The 23,043-nt window shown below is 40.3% G+C and overlaps 1 protein-coding gene and 1 non-coding gene across 5 annotated transcripts in view; both read left to right on the top strand.

Annotated features, from left to right (window-relative positions):
• LOC105387937 overlaps positions 1-12,665 on the top strand; it is a 70,105-nt gene extending 57,440 nt beyond the window's left edge. Inside the window, exons 4-9 of one of the 4 annotated variants that reach the window (XR_005253929.2) lie at positions 1,006-1,115; positions 1,859-6,040; positions 6,562-6,643; positions 7,332-7,691; positions 8,133-8,364; positions 8,963-8,997. Coding sequence is in view for 3 of the 4 variants with exons in the window: in XM_038108843.2 (XP_037964771.2) it covers positions 1,006-1,115; positions 1,859-6,040; positions 6,562-6,643; positions 7,332-7,691; positions 8,963-9,227; positions 10,144-10,396 (5,252 nt within the window). In the remaining variant the exon portion in view is untranslated. Of the gene's footprint in view, positions 1-1,005; positions 1,116-1,858; positions 6,041-6,561; positions 6,644-7,331; positions 7,692-8,132; positions 8,457-8,962; positions 9,228-10,143 lie in introns of those variants that run through there. The other 3 variants (XM_038108843.2, XM_038108848.2, XM_038108851.2) reach the window with 3 other exon arrangements.
• Positions 12,666-13,114: 449 nt separating this feature from the next.
• Trnah-gug lies at positions 13,115-13,186 on the top strand. Its single transcript has one exon. It is a non-coding gene; the product is annotated as a tRNA-His (tRNA).
• The last annotated feature ends 9,857 nt before the right edge of the window (positions 13,187-23,043 follow it).

Raw genomic sequence — 23,043 nt, 5'->3', positions numbered from 1 at the left:
CTTGAGACTAATTAATATAAAAAAGACCGACCAAGTCCGAGTCGGACTCGCGAAGAAAGGGTCCTGTACCATTGCACATTTTCTATAAATGTATAGATAAATTACTTAAATATTTATTGGCAGCAAACATTATTTTGTTTTTCATAGTATTTGTATGTGAACTATATTTGGTTCATTCAGTATCTACGTACCAGATAGTTAAATTAGAACTCAGAATAGAGTGAGGGAATCTAAAAAGGGCATCAATTTAAGTTTTGTATTTTAGACGTGACTTTTAAAGTAATAAAATCTAATTTTATTAATTACTGAAGTCCCGTCTATCCTCGAAACGTTTTATAAATGTGGGGTGATTATTTCTGAACTATTTTCGTTTTATGTTTACTTTGGCATCGTCGAATCGTCACTCAATTTGCCTCTACATTTATTTTTATGTCATATTTATTTTTAGATTTTTAATATGGATTCCTTTTTACTCCCCACATATTTCTTTCTGTTTTGTTTATTTTAATTGCTATTTACGTAGACGTAGTCATCTTCATCTTTATCTATAGTAGTTTGTAAAAATTTACGTTCATCAGAAAATTTTATATACATTTTTTTTTAATTTTTATTTAACTCTTTATTGTACAAATATTACAAATAAAAGTACAAAGGGTGGACTTAACGCTAAAAGTATTTATATGATGAATAAAAATATTTGACTTTGACTATGGGTGCGCGTTATGCATTCGTCTATCTCGGCAATGGTTCGCCAATCCTTTCTTATCATTCGATTATAGCCGCGTGCCCACGCCTTATCGAGGCATGCCTCGGGTTTCTAATTTAGTTAACCAATGCTCGGTGAGTATGGTTGTCCCCGATTGCGCCTCCATACAGGCCGAGCTATGGATCGCGTTCAAGAATTCGTTTATAAATGCAACAAGCGCATCTGCGCTACTTAAGATAAGTATTATTTTATTATCAGAAGTGTATCATTACTGATTACCTGTCTTCTCTCCCTTCCAGGAGCTCCTGAAGCGGCAACAAAGAAGAAGATGAAGAAGCGCCACAACTACCCCAACATGAGCCTGTCTCAGATGATGGTGCAACGCGACCGGCCCGCCGGCGAGATGAAGGTAATAGCGACTTTATGCACCACCGGATAAGGGCTATAGGATTACGTGCACAGTGTGTGAAGACAGTACGAGCGAAAACATTGGTATCTCCAGGAAGACCGAAGTAATCTAGGTAGTCTACTGGCTTTGGTGGGAGCTTGGATGGCTTAACAACGCACCCTATGGGTATTTCACGAATAATGGCGCATATTAGAGGTTAAATGCGGAAAATCAGCTAAGTATAGTTAGACTACAGCCATCCATCAACTAACTGTTCATCATCAGCCAAACGGCCATCGGCAGCATTCAGAATGTTGACTGGGCTGCAACCAGAATAGATTACAAATACCTAGTGCTTATAAAGTAACATAATTTAAAAAACTAGTCCACTTGTCATTTAATATGGATGAGCTCACTTAGTTCAAGCAACCGAGATATTTAAATGGGATTGAATATTATATCAGATTAAATATTCAGATTGAATTGATGTTATCTATGTGGAGTAATCGTTTTAAAAGGTTGTAGCATGATTCATTGTCATTTGAAAAAGTAGGTGACCATCGTGAATAGTCGTGATACCAATTTATTCATGAATGCAATGTCTCTATCATACGTAATGTCGTTCATCATGAATTCTGTATCATACTAACATTAGGAACTAACTAATTATTCAATTATTTACATAAACCTACTTGCTTTCTCCAGCTAGTTTATAAACATAAATGCCTAACAAGCTATAAACATTCTACTATTCTCCCTTCCAGGTCCATGAGATGGATCCGAACCGGACGTCCGTGTCGCCCGGAGTATCCCAGAGAGGCAAGCCCCAGCCGGGGCCGTACCCCCCCGCGCCCCCCGCCGCCCCCGCGCACCCCCCGCACCCCGCGGAGGACAAGCAGGAGCCCCCGCGAGGCCCCCACTACCTCACCGTTAACAGCGGCTGGATACAACAAGAGACCAGAGACAGTAATAGCTCTCTGAGCGCAGCTATGAATGTAGGCATGCCGGTTATAGGCACTAACGGACAGATTATAGGAGTTAATACTGGGTACAAACATAATCATAACTACAAACCTGTCAATAATACGACTACGGCGCCAGAGGAGACTAAGGAAGAGAAGAAGGATGCGGGGAAAGAGAAAGAGAAAGAGGAGTCGCAAATATTCTGTGGGCTGAACCAGGCGCTGACGCCTGAAGTCATGCAGAAGATAAACGAGCAACAACAGCTGTTCATACAGCAGAATAAGAATCAAATCGAAATGGCCATGAAGGGTTACAGGACGCAGTTGGAGAACACAAACCAGAACAAAGTCAATCAGAACCAGTACATGCCTCAGGGGCAACTGGTGATTCAAAATGGCGCGGTGGTGAAAGCGAATCCAGCTAAAACACCGCCGTGGCAGGTGAAGCGAAATGACTCAAATCCTATGGCTAGCCCGAGCCCAAAGTCCCAAAAGTCTGATAACATGGACTTTGATGAGTCAAGCAATAATCTATCAGAGGAGTCTACCAGTTCTAACAGTTCCTTCCAAAACGAGCAAATGAATCAGTCTATGTGCTCTCGTGTCCCTCCATTACCTCAACAGTACAACATTATGGGTCAACAGTGGCCAGGCATTGATATGCAGAAGAAGAAACCCAAAAACAACAAAGGAGGCAAGAAAAAAGCTAGTCCTACAGATAATAAAGGCATGATCTACAACAATGGAATGCGAATGATGGACAAGGGCAAGTCATGTGATGAAATGTCCCACAATGTACCTTCGTTCATGGAAGACCCCAACGGATACTTAGCTCAGCAAACTGTGTTATTAAATAACACGATATCCAGACAGGTTGGGATGAATTCCTCGTTTGATAACACGAGATATGACGGCCCTAGTCACTCGTACAATCAGATGCAAGACAAGTCCAAACAGCCAATGAAACAGAATGACTTGCCAAATGTCTTCAGAAATAATATGGCGCCAAATTCATCGCCGTCGCACATTAACACCCCAGACAGCAGTGTCATATCGGATAAAAATATAGAAACATCACTTCCACAATGCTGCAAGGGCTGCAATGTCAACCCGAAAACCAACTCGGAAATATACAGCGAGCAGCAAATACGCAGGACGTATATGAAGCAGAATGTCTACAACAAAATGGAGTTGGACACTAACTCGGCCACTTCAAGCCCTAAACACAGTTTTGATGATAATCCAGTGACGTCATCAACATTCATAGATCGTAGTCCGCTTGTGAATGATAACTGCGGGCCTATACAAGCCGCTACAGTTAGCACTAGTAACGTATCGCCTACAGAAACGTTGCAACCGCCAGAGCCTTCGCCGACTCCGTCGAATAGCTCCAGAAATACGGACACCCCTTGCAGTAATAGTGTCCAGAACTGTACATTCCCTATGCCCAGCCCGGCCTACTCTAACCCTGGGTCTAATCGAGACAACTTCAACAGTAACCCTTCAACCCCGGGTGGAAATTACCCCTACAACTCGCCTGGACCGCCGGTTTCACACTCGCTCAGCGGCACACAAATGATGCACTTCATATCAAACCACAACGTCAACAAAAATCTAATGGAAGTGGACAACATATCGATGGTGGGCGTCAAGCCAGGGTTGAAACAAGAGATGTACCGGCTCGATGGCAGGAAAAGGATGGAGAATGCAATGCCAGGGTATTGCCCGCCGCCGCATTTGGGAAGCGGGCCTTCCCACTCGCTGGTACAAGCTTGCTATGTCCAGACATTTGTTACGACCATGGCCAGTGGTTTCTCCGTCACTAGAGATACTGTGACGTCAGTGTTGGCGGGGAAAGCTAACACAGTGACGACGTCAATAAACGCGTCTCACGCCAACTTTATAAGGCCGCCGCCGCCCCCAAGCGTCAACTTGGCGACGACTTACGCCATTCCAAACAACCACCCAGATCCGTTTATACATTCAGTGAATCTACCTACAAGTTACCCTCTACATATAGCGGGAACTACAGCGCAGAATATGATCTCCAAATCGCCGCTAGAAATGGTGCAGAATGCCCTAGGGAATTACCCTCCTAAATCTGAGACTAATAATACGCAGACGTCATCAGTGAATCAAATAGGACGCAGGACTTGCCCTACGGTGACGCCCGGACAAATACTCATATCTTCTACTGGACAGATAATCGTATCTAACAGCACCATGCCCCCTCCACCACCTAAAACCACCACCAGCCAAATACAATCTTCAGTCAGTGTTACCAACGTGACCACGTCGATATCTCAAGTGGTGCCAACCGTTCAACCGGTAGTCAACCAACCGGCAGTGGTGGTCAACGCTTTGCAAACGCCATTCGTGCTTCAACCGCCGATGATGGTGGACGGGTCAGTGGTCCAACAGAACTCGGTTCTACCGCAGTTAGTGGCTGGAGTCCAGAATCAGTCGCCAGAAAGTCAACGGCACATTGATGTGAAGAACGGACAAGGATTCGTGCAAGGCGTCGCTATGTTGTCACCGGAGAGTCTTAAAAAGAAGAGTAAGAAAAAGAAGAGTCATGCCAATGTGACTAATGTTCTGCAAATAACAGCTCCCCAACAGAACACCAACAACATAATGGTGCATCATTCGTCTCCCCAGCACAATACCAGCCCTCAGTTTTCGCCTCGAGGGTTCCAACTGTCTCCTAATAACAGCATTTCTCCAGGACCCATGCTGCAAGCCCTAACTATAGTGCCAGGAAAATCCGGCACCCCCGCACATATAGTCATGAACGGCCAAGGAAACACCAACAACTTTGGCTCTCAGCAAATCATCACAAACACGTCGCCATCACAGCAAATCAATCTGCTACAGCCGGTCAATCTTATCAATAACTCCAGTGGGGTTGTGCCGAATTTCCCGGCTTTCCAGCAGTTTATTGTCCCTAACCTTGGAGGTATGGTGATGACGGCTGACGGGACAGCGATCATACAAGACAATGGAACGGGAGTGCCAATGCAACTGCAACTTCAGACTGTAAACGGGCAGAATGTCCTAACTCCGGTACAAAATCAGAACGTTTTCGCCGGAGCCAATGGCGGCGTTGTCATCCGGGCACAGAACCAACAAGGCAAGATCATACAATCACAACACAGCCCTGGAGCGCAGTTTCTGTCGCCCAACAGCCAAGTCATGATGAGCAGTCCTAACTTTAATGGACAATTAAGCCCTCTGTTAGCAAACTTGAGTCCCACTAACGTCACTTTCAACACCAGCCCTCACCAAGTGCGGTCAAGCAACGTCCAAACACAGGAGTTTATTCAGACGAACCAAATGGGACAGACATTGATGGTGCCGCTATCCCCCAAGCAAGTTTCTCTGTCTTCCGGAACTACTAATAGAAGTAACTCCACATTCGTGCAGCAAAACACAACTATAGTTCAACAGCAAACGACTTTGGTCTCAAATTCGCACAACAACCACGGTGCGTCGCTCGGTAATTCCTCTAGACTGAGCATAGACCCCAATGTTCTACTAAACACGGCTCACAAACAAATAACCAACCAGATCAAGAACCGAAACTTCGTAGAAATGCCTCCCGAACTACACGCTGAAGAAAGCAAAGAGGAAAAGACCCAGCCATTCCCAGAAGACGTCAAACTAGACAGCCAAGAGAACTACGCGAAATTCATCAGCGATTTCAACCCTATGCTCGGGCAAATACAGGGCAATATGGCTTACGGGAACCACGTACGGCACTCTGTATCGACACAGACGTTAGTCAACCAGCAGAGAGGCAAATCGCCGAACAGCCAAGCGATTTCCGGCTCTAGTCCCCCTGACACTACGACTCATAGTCCTTTGGGTGCGTTGGAGAGCAATGCGTCAAGTCCGCGACTGTACGGGGCGAGGTCGATGTCTACTCAGGGGAACTACGCAGACACGACTACCAAGTCGCCTGAACCTGCTGATGCTAATTCCTCCGTAAGTGCCTTTTGTCTTGTTATGTATAATTATGTTTCTTAAGTTCTCAGTAGGCCTATCACAAGTGCTGTCAACTCAAGTCGCTAGCGTAATTCGATAGCAATTTGTATGACATGTTGATCAGCGCCCCTGTTAGTAACGTAAGAAGCTAATAAAACGCATCTATCTATCGAATTCGTATCGACTTAAGTCGACAACACTGGTGATCGCACTGCAGCACTTGCCTTTAAAGAAAGAAAATAAGATTTGGATTTTTAAGCTGAGTATTCCTAACCCCGTCAAGTGTCAATGTTAGTTTAGGATGTGACGTCACTTGATGCAGTAGCCCAATTAGTTTATTTTAATTTGTAATACATGCCTACCTACATATAGCAAGTTTGAATGGTGCTTGAGAGTCGCCACCTAGCGGTATACACGCAGCAGTTCAATTTAAATTCGGATTTCACTGCCAGCAGTAAAGTAGACATGCTGTCTCCAAAGCGTTGTGAGCTCTATTAACCGCAATCCGCATACGTTTCCAGGCGATGGTGCAGTGCGTGTCGAGCAGCGAGCAGGACGTGGAGCACGCCTGGCCGCCCGACTTCGCCGCCGACACCGACACTAGTCAGTATATTGTTGTTATTTATTCTATTTGTATTCTACATAATGATTATTTATATTTTAGGATTTATATGTATTGTATAGTATTCTAGTATTAGTAGGTGTAGGGTCATATATATTTATTTACTTAGTTTTAGGGTTTAGGTATTATTATTAGGCACTTCACTCATAATTATGTTTTGATCTTTTTTTTCTTCTTTTTTGCACACCCATACTTTTTTATCTTGTACCTCCTGCAGGTTGACTGGCAGAAAATGCTTTTAGCATTAAGTCCACCTGATTGTACATTATTACTATAGTATATTGTGCAATAAAGTATAAATAAAATAAGTAAATTATCTTCTGACAGCCACTGCAGTAGCGACCGCTGCGCTTGGCCTCTTGATGTATAGATGTATAAAGGAATCGGTGCTTTTTTTTCTCATCCATCCACTACTGAATTGGAGGGTATTCTTGCTCCCCATTCCAGAACTCGGCTACCCCAACAGTTATTTATCGACAGATATAACTAGGTATTAATTTCTTTGATCATCATAAATTAAAAGCTGTAAAATAGACCAGATTGATAGTCAGCGACTTTATATAAGACGATTTACTATATCTATCAGCCATTTCAGTGTGTCTATTTTGCTCATTTTGCAAGTTATTGTTGTTGTTTTCTATTTTTAACCAACATCCCTTTCAATTCCAGGTCTAATGTCCAACATACAGCTGATGCGACAGACGCGCCACACGCACAACTCTGTGGAATCCACCGAGATACATTACAGCCAGAACCAAATCAACGTCAACCAACAGAACGTCATGCCAATGACGCCAAACTACTACGACAGAAACCAACAGTACAAAAGAAAGAACGAATTTTCTGACGGTTCTTATAGGAATGACAAGATTATGCGTACAAATTATAACATGGTACACGGACAGCAAAAAGAACCAGAGTATGATTTGAATACGGATAAGACCCCCAAAAGACATTTCTCAACGTCGGGAAGTAGTTCGGAAAACTCGAGTATTCAGAAAGTATTCGATAGGCATAGCCTCGGCAATGGTAAGTGTTCTCTTCTCTCCCTTACCCACTATGCTTCGCCCCTTGCTAATCTCAACTTTACAATCTAATCTGTTTCACCAATTTCAGAAATCTAATCTAATCAAATGCAACATTAATGCAATTTTGTTAAACGTTCCATTGTTTCATTAGATTTGTTTGCACAGAAGTATGAATCTGCTGCAGCAATGGTCGTTAACGCTTCACCGATCCATAAATTGCTAAAATATCAACAACAATCTCTGCCTCAGTACTAATTTTATCGAAACATAATCACGCTTTAGTCATTACACAGCTAACAAAATTCAAAATTTACCATTATATGTTGTGTCTTGTATTGGTTATTGTATTGAATATCACGCAAATATTCCGAGACTAAATTTTTTACTGTTCATAATTTTTGTATCGAATCAACAACTGATGTGTATTTGTGGTATATTTCAGCTTCTTCGTAATGCGATTTATTGGTCATTGGTTTTCTTTTGGTTGGGTTAATACAAGATACAGCTGTAAATAAGGGGTGTAGTGGAAACTAATCAGAAGTGACGAGGCGGCGATCACCTGGCTTTCTGTCGCTTTCCATTGCACCACTCCAAGTAACTATTGGCTCACGAATTGGGATACCATTACTAACGCATCATTGTATAAGCCATCACCATTCCATCTCTACGTCGTTGTAAGTAAACGCACCTTTGTCCACGTTCTATCTTCTTTATGGCTCTTGGGGAAGATATATTTTGTTGCCGCCATGTTTCCATCACATTTTAAATTGTCTATGCCGTATTAAAAAAATAAAAACAAATGTATCTTTCCCAGTTCATTTGTATGTTATCTCTTATCTTATAATAAGTTTTCCGAGTATTGTTTTCAGCGAAAATACTCATAACTTGAGCTTTTAATTATAAAGCTGTCTGTATGCAAATGTAAGATGTAAATAATTCTAATTATCCGTAAATTTAATCCGGTCACTTTGAACGCACTGTAAAGTAAATGAAATATCTGTAATTTTGTTGTATTTGCAAACAAAAGAAACTTGAACTGTTGTACATAAAATTGGTGAAGGTTACGGTGGAGGTCACTATTTATAAATAAATACTACAAGTTTGACAAGGACATGTCTACGCACAACTCTCAAGCACAATCTTTAAAGATTGTTTTAAAACAATCCGCTTAACTCACCCTAACATTGTTGTTACGCCCACATATCCTTGCCAACCTTCAAACAACAAACCAACGCACCAACAGAACAACTAAAACCACTTAACCAACCATAGATACGCAAGACGTTGAACCCGTGAAAGAAGCACCAAACCCGCCAGCGGCAGAGAAAAGCAAATTCGCAGTGGGCGACCTGATCTGGGGCCCAGTGAAGGGGTACACATCTTGGCCGGGCAAGCTGGTGGACCGATGTGAGGACGGGAGATGGAGTGTTCGGTGGTTCGGAGCTGACAAGGCGGCGGGCACGGCAGAAGATGCGAGGCTGATGACGCTGAGTGAAGGGCTGGAGGCGCATCACGCGGCCCGCACCAAGCACAGGAAGTGAGTCACGGCTTGTGTTGTAAAGGGGGTGAATTTTGGTGGAGTTTTTTTTGCGGTTAATTAGAAACGCAAGAAATAACAGTCGCTGTCATGGCATGGCGACGTCGCGTCCATAATTTGGCAATGTTGCCAAATGAGGTTGTTTGATACATTTCGTCGCCGTCGCCATGACGTCTTAGGCCCGGGTCTCCTATTTACGCCGTAGGTCGCGTCCAGCGTCACGCCGTAGGCCGCGTCACGATGCTCACTATAGAAATGTACTGATGCGGTCTCCCTCACACGCCGACGTTGGCGCGTAGATGTTATGAGCATCGTGACGCGGCCTACGGCGTGACGCTGGACGAGACCTACGGCGTAAATAGGAGACCCGGACCTTAGTGAGGCTGGGCTCTAAATCTGACAGGGGCTGGTATTTCATGCGTTTGTGATTGGTGAATTCGCTGTCAGATAAGAAAGCTCTTATTAGATTTGACAGCTCCTGTGTGATTTCTAGCGATAATGATGCAAGAAAATGTCCTACATATTTGTAATATTGCTTTAGGACTTCTACACTTTGGCTACCATGGTACTATAAAAATATGAATACCATGGTACTATAAAAATATGGAGAGTTGAATATGTATCTTATTGTATGCTGTTGACATTGTTTGTGGCGGATCCTTAGGCTTGTTTTAAAGACGCTAACTTGTTAAAAAAAATAGGAAAACATATTTTTTGCTATTTAAAGTGTGTCCTGAATAGCTAAGTCACCTTATTTTAAATGAGTTAAGTGTAACCAGACAATTTGTAATGTTAACCCAACCCAAAGACTAATAGCCTGTACGAAACACAACTTACTTGTATTTTATCAATTTTATTATTTCTCATAAATACCTCTTACCATTTAGTAAAACCCCACTCTCTTTCCCAAAAACAGGAGTAGAAAACTGAACACGCATCTGGAGAACGCGATACAGGAAGCCATGGCCGAGCTGGACAAGAAATGCGACGGAACTGGAGAGGCAATGGACGTCACACCAGAAGCTAGTGGAAGCGCCATCACCGACACCCCCAAGAGAGGGAAAAAAGATAAGAAGAACAAGGACAGGTGCAAGAAAGCTGGCCTAGTAAAGATTGCCCCCAACACTAGCAAGTCGGGCGATGGAGCTCGATTGCGTAGCTCGCGATGACACATACCCGTCGGGCTAGAGATATATTCCAGTCCGCTCATCTATTTTCCGCCTGCTTTCATGCAGTGATCTGTAAATATAGTACGTAATTAGGGTTTTTATCGTATCAAAACGTTTAAATGTTATCGGTGTCGCAACAATGTTATATGTTTATTGTAACAATCATCTTGGTGTAGCATTATTACGATCGTAGATTCACAAATAGGTAGAATGTAATGCTGAGTTATTGTAGGTCGATGCAGTATTGTCTTCGGTTGGTAATGTTATTCACTTTTGTCGAATATTGTTCGAAACCAGCGCTGCTTTGCCAATCGAAGTGACATTTTAATGTTTAAGATAGCGAGATTATCTTATTCCTTTCCTGAATGTACCTAGAGAAGTCCATTATATTCATTAGAGGTAATGTTCCTAAAACAATCTATATGTGAAGATTAGAATCCGTACATATTTAAAAGTAAAGTTTAGGCAATGATCGTAATTATATGTATATCTACTTTTTAAAATGCAATGGTGATTGTAAATCATTGTTGTTTTAAAGATGCGTCTTTTAATATGTAAGTATATTATAGTTTTTTTGCACATGAACTGCAAAGAAAGTATAGTATATTCTCAAAACGTTTTCCTAGAGTAGATTTCTCTATATTATAAAGATTAACCAATTAAATTAAATTATTAATATTAAAAATACTTGTCATCGATGTTTTGTACAATTATAGTAAACTGTAAATTGATAAGAAATTATGCTATATAAAAAAGAAAACTTGTAAATTTTTCTATGTGTGTTGTTAGAAATAATAAGTATAACATGATTTCTAGTCAAAATATTGAGCATATTATTAAACGTACGTAGTTTTTATAGATGATATTATGACAATAAAATCTGGCCTGGCTTTTAGCCTGTTATTGAGATATAGTGATGTTGGTGTCGTGTGTGTGGGCTATTCAGGGGCAGTTCGAGCGACAGAGGCAGTGATCCATGTGTTCGCATCTCCGAATAGCCCACCGCCGGTCGTGCAACATTCGAGTATAATTTTATTAGGATTGTACAACAGATGTTGAACCAAAACTTTGTCTGATTTCATTTCAGCCGGCAAGATCTATTGGTCTATACGAGAATTTAAATAGTTCCAAACAATGGTCCTTGCTGATATGGTTTGATACAAAGTTTATGACAAAGTTTTAATACTAACATCGAATGCAGGTGTTTTGGGACATAATAGGTACCCAAGTACAATGTACAATGCGTTTTTACACATTCATTTAAATAGCAAAGGGACTGTTATGTTATTTTTTAATAGATCAATCTTAATTTAATCACGTTGATTTTTATAGGCCTAGAACAAGATATATGAACCACCCCAAGAACAATTTAAGGTTTTTTAAATGCGATTTTTATTGAATGCGACAGTTTTAAAACACCTTGGGCCCACAATATGATACGCTTAAACAAATCTAAATGAAACATCACTTTTATAGTCACATATCGTTTACAAGATTGGTTTTTATAAATATGTATTTATAAATTAAGGAATGGGCACTATGAGTGTTGATAATCAGGTATAAATACTTTTTGTCGTATAGGTGGAGATTATTTTAATATATTGATAAAGCTTTGAACACGTATTACGATAGTATGGAAGATTCATTTGTACTTTCATTGTAATAAGATTAATAACAGTTGATGTAATGAAATATAAATGTTTTAAACCTTCTAGTTAGATTAATATAAGAAGTCATACCGGACATTTGATAGGAAATTTTGTTGATGGTCTGTATGTTAGATATTGTCTATAATGTGGAAATTTTGAAATTACGTGATGTATCTATTTGTATTGACTAAATTATTAACTACTAGATCGAATTATCTAATAGCTTACTGTTTTAAAATTGTCTTACAATCTCGTATTTACACAAATGACTCTATCAATCCTAAAATACATGATGTATGGAGGTTTTTATCATTTTGAATGGTGTAAATGCGATAGTATAAGACTCAAGAGATCATAATTTTTCTTATGACAGGAAATCATTGACTCCAAATATTCAGATAGTACCTATTTAATGTTATATGGATAGTTGTTTATAATATTATAATGATCGTCCACTTCGCTATGGATTGGTATTATTATGTAAATAGACCTTATGTAGTTATGTATAGTATTTTATTTCCATGAGAATTAATGTTTTAAAGACTAATATACAACATAAGATTATTTATTTGTTTTGCTGTGTACATATTTTTTTCAATAAAATGTACCTGTTTTATTTATGGTTTTAGTTTTATTTCTCCTGATAGGTACCCCTAGATAAATAATAATCTAACTAACCCCCTTATTCATAGAGAAGTTACAAGACGTTTTAACTAATAAACTGTTTTGTCCCTCTCCAACAAAGAACAATTTGTTCATTGACAGAGAGGGACAAAACAGTTTATTAGTTAAAACGTATTGTAACTTCTCTATGAATAAGGGGGTAAGTCTCTCATATGAGTACTTAGGTACTAAAGTATATTTTGATATTTTACGAATAAACCGCTAAAAACCGAAATTTCCAAATTATTGTTATGTAAAATAGGTAACTTGTATGAACAATAATATGATTGAAGTACCTAAGAATACATAACGTTGAATACTGGTTAGATAAGATAAAACTACTTTCACTTTCTGCTACAGTCGAACGGGTACGACAATTTCGCGTCACTTCTCACCCACTCCGATAGCCGTGATCGTCTAGTGGTTAGGACCCTACGTTGTGGCCGTAGTAACCCAGGTTCGAATCCTGGTCACGGCAGTGTAAAACACTGTTACGGCGGAGATATCTTTTTGTTTTATTTGCGGAGTTTGTGAATTAGTTTCTTTAATTTAAATCGTAACATCAACAAAATGTTTTACTTAATTATTTTATTTTTTATAAATATGACTATAATGATGATGGATATTTTAACTGATTGATGTGATGATTTGATAAGCTACACTTATATGTACCTACCTATATGATGAAACGATAAAAAATACCCATTATTATGAATAGTTCCAATTTCTCACACAGGGCGCTGATTATAACTTATTTGGGGGGTTAAAAATAAAACTATTACTATCATTATAAAAAAGACAGTTTTTCCGGAAGTACCTACATAACAAATACCTTTTTATTTTGGCTCACTTCGTTTATACACTGTTATAACGACTGTCAGATGTGTGCTTTGGATCCAAAACTCAAAAAATATTAGAGATCGATGACCATTAGGTTTAATAATTTTTGAGTGTACGGGTGTACCGAAATGAAACGAAATGAAATATGGTTTATTTGACGTGGAATTTTACAATAAGGTACACTTGTCCAAAATTAATAGACGCATTTTTCCTGAAATAAAAATGACATATTATGTATCTAGCCTATCTGAAACCTAGTTAAACATTGTGAGATATGGCGTTTCGACTTTCTCCGTGTTCGGCATCATAAGGGTCACAGTGACAGTTAAATAAAGTCCATTTTTCTCTCCACCTTTAATTTGCAAGGTGCGGGTGCCTATATAAATAGAGTGAGTCGCCCGCGCGCCTCAGTTGTAATATCACCATGCAGAAATGACTAGGTTTCAGATAGGCTAGATACATAATATGTCATTTTTATTTCAGGAAAAATGCGTCTATTATGTAGTCTGAGCCTATCTGAAACCTAGTTAAACATTGTGAGATGTGTTTATTATCGCATGGTGGAGAGAAAACCAACTGTGACCCATAAGCTACTGATGAGTATATCAGTAGATAAATATTTGAATCTATAAATTTATAATGCATAGATTTCTAGGTAGTAGAAATACCAAAAAGAAAGGTATAAGTATACATAAGACTTAAGTACTTCCTTATTATTCCTGACTTGTCAGAAAGTTATGGAAGGTATGTTCCTATACATATAGGTAGGTATTATACATATGGATACACACAGTGCCTCGAAAGCAATACTTATAAGTAATTATTAATCAAAATCTTGTTATTGTCAAGGCAATATTTTTAACATACACTAGCCGAATGGATGGAACCAGTGAAATACTTTGCAACAATATTTAAAAGCTGTAAAATGTAGAATATCGATCCAGGCCGCTGGGGCTCAGGCCAGCACATGCTGACTAGGGTATGTAATTCTGGACTGACCTCAGAAATGCAGCAGCCGACCTTGGAGCCTCGAGGACCTGCTCAGTCAGCCCCGTACGACGACGACACGGCCTGCAACACCTGGCGCGGCATCTAGTCCTTGGACCGAGGAGTGGTGCTTGAAGGGAAGATAATTTTACTAAATATCAAAGCCTCACCAACTACTGGAAATTATTAGGCTGTGACACTGGCGGATAACTAAGTATTCAGTTTTTCAAAACATGATGCAGTTCACCATATTCATATTCTAGATTGACAAGTAACACACAGTCTAATTTTGTATTCTTTAGAATACAAAATATACGAATACTCGGCGGTTAACGAGTTCCTGTGCAGTCCTACTAGGAAAGAAAGTTATTTTATAAGCCTTTGCACCGATTTTGTTGGCTACTATCATTCTGTATCATCATGTGTGAATATTATGAGCTCTGGCAGCATTCCTTGGTAGATGACATCAATTAATAAAGATTGATTAACACAACAATCCCGGCTAAAATGTCTTAACTGGGTAAGTAAATGATCAGTCATGCCACCAGGATATAAGTAAAATGTTCAGTACTTCATATGAAAAACATTAACAAGGTCACGTTTAGGTATGTTCGTCAATACTAAGGGCAGGTCCCGGCCAAAACCTTAATTTAGGCTTCGCCTTGTTGCAACTTCAAAGGTACGTAGGTACCTACTTACATTGTTGTAGGTTATGAATGTTGAAGTGTTAAGTAGAATACACAAAGCTTTCTCGTCGGTTCGATTTTAAAACCATTAAGTCAACCAAGACAAAACAAAATAAAATAGCTCGATTAAATAAAGATGGTACGTAAAGATGTTAGTTGTACCTGATCAGACCTGATGCATCGACAGCCAACATAGATAGACTCTCTAATCTGTGGAAGCAACAATCATGGTGGCGGGAACATGGACAATTGGACGAGCCACCTCGAGCCTGACTTATCAATCAGACTTTTAATTGACAGTCCGCCAACAGCAGATAGCTTGCGGCTATCTATAGGTAAACTTAGGTAGTTAGCTATACCCAAGAAAAAGTCCTTGGACATCGATATGACAGTGGAACGACGAATAACAGTGACATTCTTTAAAACAAAAAGGCTTGTTGTTGTCCAGCTAAGGAAGGTTACCTACTTCAGCGACCTGGTATTGCAGTTCTCTCACGCCTTGTACTAATGTACTCCCTTGCGGGGTAGGCAGAGGTGCATTGCTGCACCCACTTTTCGCCAGAGTGTTATGTTAGTCCCAATGTAATAGGGGGCGGGCCTATTGCCATTTTACGGGCACATCCAAGACCGCCGGGAATCGAACCCGGGACCTTCGGCTCAGTAGTCAGGGTCACTAACCACTACGCCATTCGGTCGTCACAAAACTTAACCAAAATGTAATTGTGAAAACGGCACGTCTGCATCTTGACCAGTCAGTCTAAGTAGTTTCAACAGATACAGTGTTGAAAAATAGTTATGAAACGTTTGCGCCAGAATCGAATTAAAAATACATTTTCATTAGAGAAGCCGTTTAGGCATGAATAGGTACTTTCACCCTTTGAATTGTGCTCCAAATGATGACCTTCGAAATTCATAGAAATTTAATGACGACTGCCATTGTTTATTATCTAGCCCAGTAAATTGAGTTGGGCTACGGCTACACGTGATGTGATACACAGTACACAGTAGGTATATGCATATTCCCAGAATAGTGGAAATTATAATTTTACCAAAAGGTAGTCGTCTCGTGCAAGAGCACCGTTACTCGATTTATTCGATACACAACTAGTAGACCGCTGCTGCGTAGGAGGTTCACGCATTTTTCAACAAAGAGCTCGGACACACACTCACCACTGGGACATAAGGAAGACAGCTAATATGGTGTCACTCAGAAACCGCGATGACACTCTGATCATGATCACCCGACAGTAGGATCATAATAAATTCGGTAACTTGTGAAGCGGTATGGTATAGCAACAGCGACTTTCACGAAATCAGGAATTAGCTCAGTGCTTTCAGGTTGAACACTCGCCGGTGGGATTCACTTTGCTCACAGCCGAGAAAAGAAAAGACTCAAAGGTGGAATCTGCCGATGTGTCATGACACTTAAAGATAGTGTCTGGGGGGTCACTTTATATGACGAAAAACGAACTTTCAGTGCACTGCAGCGCGAGCTATCTGTTTGTATGTATTAAACGTGCCGATTGCACGACAGCTCTCGTTCGTTCGTTTCTCATCAGTATAGAGTAACGCTCCTGTACTTACCGTGCGTCACCATTCCCATGAGCAGTCCAATGATCTTTAGGCAGTTTAGAACAAAAGCTGCATTAGACAGTTTCTTCAGCAGACATCGAAATAAAATAAAAAATTCTTGCACAACTATCCCCAGGAGCAGTCTACAGGTCACTTTGGGCAGTTCAGAAGAAAGCTGCTTTAAAAGAATACCCTACCTCAGCGGAGGCATCAAATTGAAGTGCTATAACACTTGTAAAAGCGGTGCACGTTACCCGATTTGTCGTCATCCATGCCGATGCGGCTACGGCGACTGCAGGTGGGTACTCAGGCTTCGTTGGTGTGCCCTTGTATGGCTAACATGACCAACCTTGGCAGTAAACGTTCGTCCGCATATGCCATAATCACTGATGAATAGCGCACGATACCTTCTAAAGAAGTCACTAACAATGATGGCTGATGATGATGATGATGATGATGATGACCGTGCTAGCAATAGTGCAGGCGGTTCCGCTGAGCATAAAATCTCTTCCCAGACAGGGGGCGTTTGGATCTGGCAACCAGAATAGGAGTGCCAGGTGTGCGCAGCGATGCAGGTGGGACAACACAGCCGCCAGGGCAGGAGTGCATGGCTGGGTCTATGCAGCGATGCAGGTAGCACAAACCGGTGGCCAGGGCCAGGACCGGGTGTACAGCCGCCAGGGCAGGAGCGCCTGGCTGGGTCTATGCAGCGGTGCAGGTAGTACAAACCGGTGGCCAGGGCCAGGACCGGGTGTACGCTGCGATGCAGATGGCAAGAGACGGCGGCCAGCGCAGGAGCACAGGGCCGGGTGTATGCTGCGATGTAGGTGGCACAAACCGGTGGCCAGGGCAGGAGCGCAGGGCTGGGTGTACGCTGCGATGCAGGTGACACGAGACGGCGGCCAGCGCGGGAGCACATGGCCGGGTGCAGGTTACACGAAACTTCAATTTCACCGAATCGGCCTGCCTACCCTTCAGCGGGTAGGTACCGGCGGATCACATTACTCGCCGCACATGCCACAATGTCCCAACATACTGAAACTCGGAGCCACGTGCTTCCTGTAAAAAATCCTATGACGGTCCTGGAAAGCTCCTGTTTGTAAAGCCTTACATAAGCTATAATAAAGTGCATTATTGTAATAGCAAAGGTTTTATCAACTGTTTTCTAAAAATATTAGAAATTGAGGGTAGAGAAATATATTTTTATTATTTTTTCCTGTATAAAATAAACATTATGCTTTACTTAAAGCGGTCATTAATGTAAGTATCTAGCTCAAGCGCCACTAGTAGGACCGGAATATGTAATCAATCATCACCACGACTATTGAATCGGACCCTACTGCGTGGGATAAAAACCCCAAGCGCCGGAGCATTATGACCAGTGGCTGAGCTTTTAAAAGCAGTAATTAATAGCATTTTACTCACGGCTTATCAGCTCAAACCTTCGTTGCGAAATCCTCAGCAATGGCTGCGTGCGCAGCAGCCGGCAGGCCTCGCTCCCCGACGCCACGTGTCGCGGCGGCCGCGCCCCGCGCCGCCTGGTCCGCATCACGCTGCTCCCGGCAGTGAGGACTCCGCAAATTCATATTATATTTTTCCCCGTTCGGAGCGAAGCCGACGAGAACCGTGGCTACATTGAGCCATTTTGCCGAAGTGTTCACTTCAAAAATCAAAAACCAACTGAGGCGCGCGGGCGACTCACTCTATTTATATAGGCACCCGCACCTTGCAAATTAAAGGTGGAGAGAAAAATGGACTTTATTTAACTGTCACTGTGACCCTTATGATGCCGAACACGGAGAAAGTCGAAACGCCATATCTCACAATGTTTAACTAGGTTTCAGATAGGCTCAGACTACATAATAATGCACATGCAGATCTTCACACCCGAATCATTAAATCGTAAGAGCCTTAAAAAAACAATTGCATTTTGCACCTTGTTCGAAAGAAATAGGAGTCAATATCATGTGTCACATAATCGAAAACAACCGATCTGTCAAAGATTTCTATGCGCATTATCAATTTTGGAGCACTGTACTTGTCAATTAGTCGGTTAGAGCATAACATGGTATAAGTGGTTGACTTTTGACACATCTGTCAATAATTTTATATGGAGATGACGTATCTTGATGAAAAAATCCTTTGGTCGGTTAGATAACCGACTATGGAGAAATTGGCACTTAAAGTGACTGTTAGTATTTTACAATGTGGTTAACTGCCAGTTTCAATAACTCTATCTACCGGGCACTACTTTTTACTTTCATACTATTTTGATACATTTACTGCCAGTATCAATAACTCTATCTTCCGATGACTGGTAGTTACTTTCATACTATTTTGACACATTAAAAGTTACAAACTGTCAAAATCGTATGAAAGTACCTCAAAAGTACCTAAATACCAGTCATCGGAAGATTGAGTTGAAACTGGCAGTTAAAGTTACAATCTGTCAAAATCGTATGAATGTAACCACCAGTCATCGGTAGATAGAGTTATTGAAAATGGCAGTAAGTTTCCGGTTGATGTAGGAAGGCTTAAAGGTATTTGTGAAGTTACATAGCGTCCTGAAGGCTTCACTGAATGGCTGCTGAATATTTTACAGGAATTAGGGACTGTCCCAGAAAGTAAACCTTTTGTATCTATATTACTTTAGTAGTACTTAGGAGGAAAGCTTTATTATGAAGACCTACCTACGTAGGACGTATTAAATTATTCGCCTTTATATTTTAATCGTTACTTGTTTGTTATAAACTAGTGTAATAGTTATATTACATTGAAAGCTTAGATTTAAAAATCCTTATGATGATTTATAATAAAAAACAAACTAGGTACTTATACTTACTTATAAATACTTTGCTACGTTTGTATGCATCTACTATGTACTTACTTAGTTAGGTAGGAATTTTTACTTATTTGTAAAATTTCAGCGACGCCCTGCCGGGGTTTATCGCGGGTCATTGATGCTAAATCGAATGGTTGCAGATTCGAGAAATCGAATAATCTCGACATCTCGAGGGATCTTAAGCTTTGAATATAGAGAGCTTTTTACGTGAAATATAGCGAAAAACTTGAGCACTCAATAATGTTAGTGACGGCGCCTTTATTGGCATTTACATAAGTAGGTACTTACTACTTACCTATCTACCTAGGTGCATATTGGGCGCTGAAGATACGAGGTTGCAGCACAGGACCACCGGCCGCTTCACGGGTCTGTTATCGACGTCGATAAACTCGTTTAATGCGCGTTCCACCAATCACTGAGCCGTATTTATGGCGAATCGCATTATACGAACCTGTGAAGCGGCAGCAGTGCAATGTTAGTTCTGGTTTTTATGTAGGTAAAAAGTATTTCTATGAAATTCATTTGGTAACAACACGACTTTCGATATCACGAAAATAGAAAAAAACACGCTTCAAAAATAAATGTAATAGGTACTAAACATAAATAGGTAAACAACTACGAAATAAACAAAGAAAACCGCTACGTAGGTAAAATGTCATACCAAACAAAAATAGACTCCAGTTTTATCAGAAAAATCTGCAATTTCCTCGTTTTCCGCCCTAACTAACCTATTTAGAAAGTTTCTATGGAAGTTTTCTCTCTCATTTACCTACCAATGAGTTCTGAACTCCGATAGTATTCGCGACGTAGCTATTGGAAACTTTTATCATGCTCAGTAGTTATATACTAGAGCTCTATGGCAGATAGGGCAGCTTGTATTAATACTTATGTCTAAAGTGGTTTAATAAAATTACTTAATAAGCTTAAAAGAGGTGGTGACTCAAATTGTAATTCTAAACAACTTTTGATTTATTTGCGTAAAATAGCTTGTCCATAGTAACTATGTTTTTTTTAACGCGACCCGTAAAAATACTTCAGACTATTATATACTAAGTACACACGTTCGCATTGTTCTATGTAAGCCTCTGAAGGAAGTAAAACAACTTGATTACTGTCAACAACTTGAAAGAATAAAATTAATTTTCAGGTTTTCAGTTCCTAGAAAGTTTCAGCAGCTACTTCACTAGTTATAGCGGATATATTTATTTCAGAGTAAGGAATTGTTCAGTCGTAGTTTTGTTAATAAATAACCTGTAATGTGCTTGTTTTGATACGCCTATACTTCCTGTTGGTACAGAGGGCTTAGTGTAGGATTTTTTACCGATCGAGCAGTGAAAGCTAACGCAAAATTGTATGGGGCGTAGTTAATGCAGTGCGTATTCCGCTAGGTGGCGACTCTCTCGCACCATACAGATTCGCGTTTACTCGTTACTACTCGAACGGACTCAAAACTCGCACTCCCCATGCAGAATACAAACCATTCGGGAAAAGTTTAGTTAAACTGTTTGGATTTTTTTCATCTTTTCTACTAGGTATTCTTTTAATACTTATTTAAGTATTTTTTAATCTATTGCACTAAAAGTATATTCATGAATGAATAGTGCATAACTATATAATATATATGTACCTAACCATTCGGGTCTAATATTTACAAACCGATATGTTTGACACTCTGTATAAAGATAGGTACCTATACCTATTAATGTTTTAGCAGTTACCGCAAAGTTTTTATCGCTATCGCATAAAACGACTTATTAATGATTCCTAGAAGGAGGTCTAACAGGAAATATTGTGGAGGTAATGGAATACCTGGCGCCTCGGTGCGGCTAACCTCATTAATATTTATTATTATTATCTATTAAACTCTTTATTGCTGGCCGGTCCATCAGGTCCAACCTGCTTGAGGGTAGTTCACTGATAATATCTCACCCTTGTTTTATGTTATTGTTGTTGAGATACAGATAAGTGCCTACATAGAGTATTACTATCTTCCATTATTGACATTTCATAATTAAATCTATTTTGCGCTTTATAAGTAAGTAGTTAAGCTGTAAGCTTTTTTAGAATCTTCTGGAAAACCTATGAATAGCTTATAATTTATAATGTTCTTAATTGATTAAGCATTTCAGCAGAAATGTTACTGAAATGAATACTGAATAACGATATAACGAAAACTGTAATGTATGGTGGCCTGCGCCTAAAAGTATACAGGCGGAGTTTATAAAATAGCGATCCCTGATGATGAAGGGACCAGCTACATCTGTTATAAATCCGGGGACGTGATGTGTGTGATATGTGTAGGAGTGGTATTTATGTGGATATGCTTGAGATCGCTATTTTAAAAAATCCGCCTAGTATACTTTTAGGCGCAGGCCTCCGTACTTATACTGTATTTAGGGTAAGTATATTATGTAGGTATGTGTCTACAGTATATATGTTGTATACCTTAGCATATTTATGTAAGTACTCCAAAAATTCAGTCAAACTAATCCTGTTTATGTTTATACACATCGTACCCTACTCACGACATCTCTAGTGTTCAGTTAATCAAAGTTTGAACGTTAACAAAATGTAGTAAGTTGAACCGCCCACTGCCGCCACCGCCGCCGCCGCCGCCTAATGTGGCGTGACGTCATTTCCGATAGCTCCGGATACGCGCCATGTTTGCGACTGTATCTTATGCGTTTAGTTTTATTACTGTTGTAGAGTGCTTTGGGATATACTCGTACATTTTTGTTCAAAGTATTGGAGTTTCGTATTGCATTTACATAGTATTGAATTTTGATGGTAATATTGCCGGTTCGAGTCCCGGTTGAGGCCGATGTTTGTTTATGTTTAAATATGTGTGCTCGGGTTTTGGAAGTTTGTGTAGAATGATATACACATCAGCCTGGAGATTAGGAGATTATGACCATCACTGCAGTCTTCAAGCATCTGTTAAATAGCATAGTGAGTGGAAGCAATGAATGGTTTTGAGGCCATTGCTAAGCCGTGTCGTAGCTCGTAGCAAGTAGCGTAGCCGTGCTACGGGCGGCGTAAGCATTGCATTTTTAACAGATTTTAAATAATTAGCTTTCGAAGTTATAAAAAATATTATATCTTCTGTCGCATAGATTATAGCCTGAGTGGACCATTTAGGATGCCTGTCTACCAGTGCGGAGCGGTGTGCGAGGCAATAATCATCAATGAGCGGAGTACAAATTGCAATGATCGGAGTTTTTATGCAATCTCATTGGTCAATTTCTCTGCTCAAGGTTTTTAATGATATAATCGAAATTCTAGGACAAAAGCTAGTGATCCAAATAAAATATGGATCAGTCTATCTTTAAAAATGCAAATTACGTTCGTCAGAGCGTCAGTACGGATGCGAAAGATGCGTTTTTGTTTATTCCATTTTGTTTTCATTTG

This window comes from Plutella xylostella, chromosome 9 (genome assembly GCF_932276165.1).
Source record: "Plutella xylostella chromosome 9, ilPluXylo3.1, whole genome shotgun sequence".
NCBI lineage: Eukaryota > Metazoa > Arthropoda > Insecta > Lepidoptera > Plutellidae > Plutella > Plutella xylostella.
The sequence above is the reverse complement of the archived record's forward strand: the minus strand, read 5'-3'. Positions and strand labels throughout refer to the sequence as shown.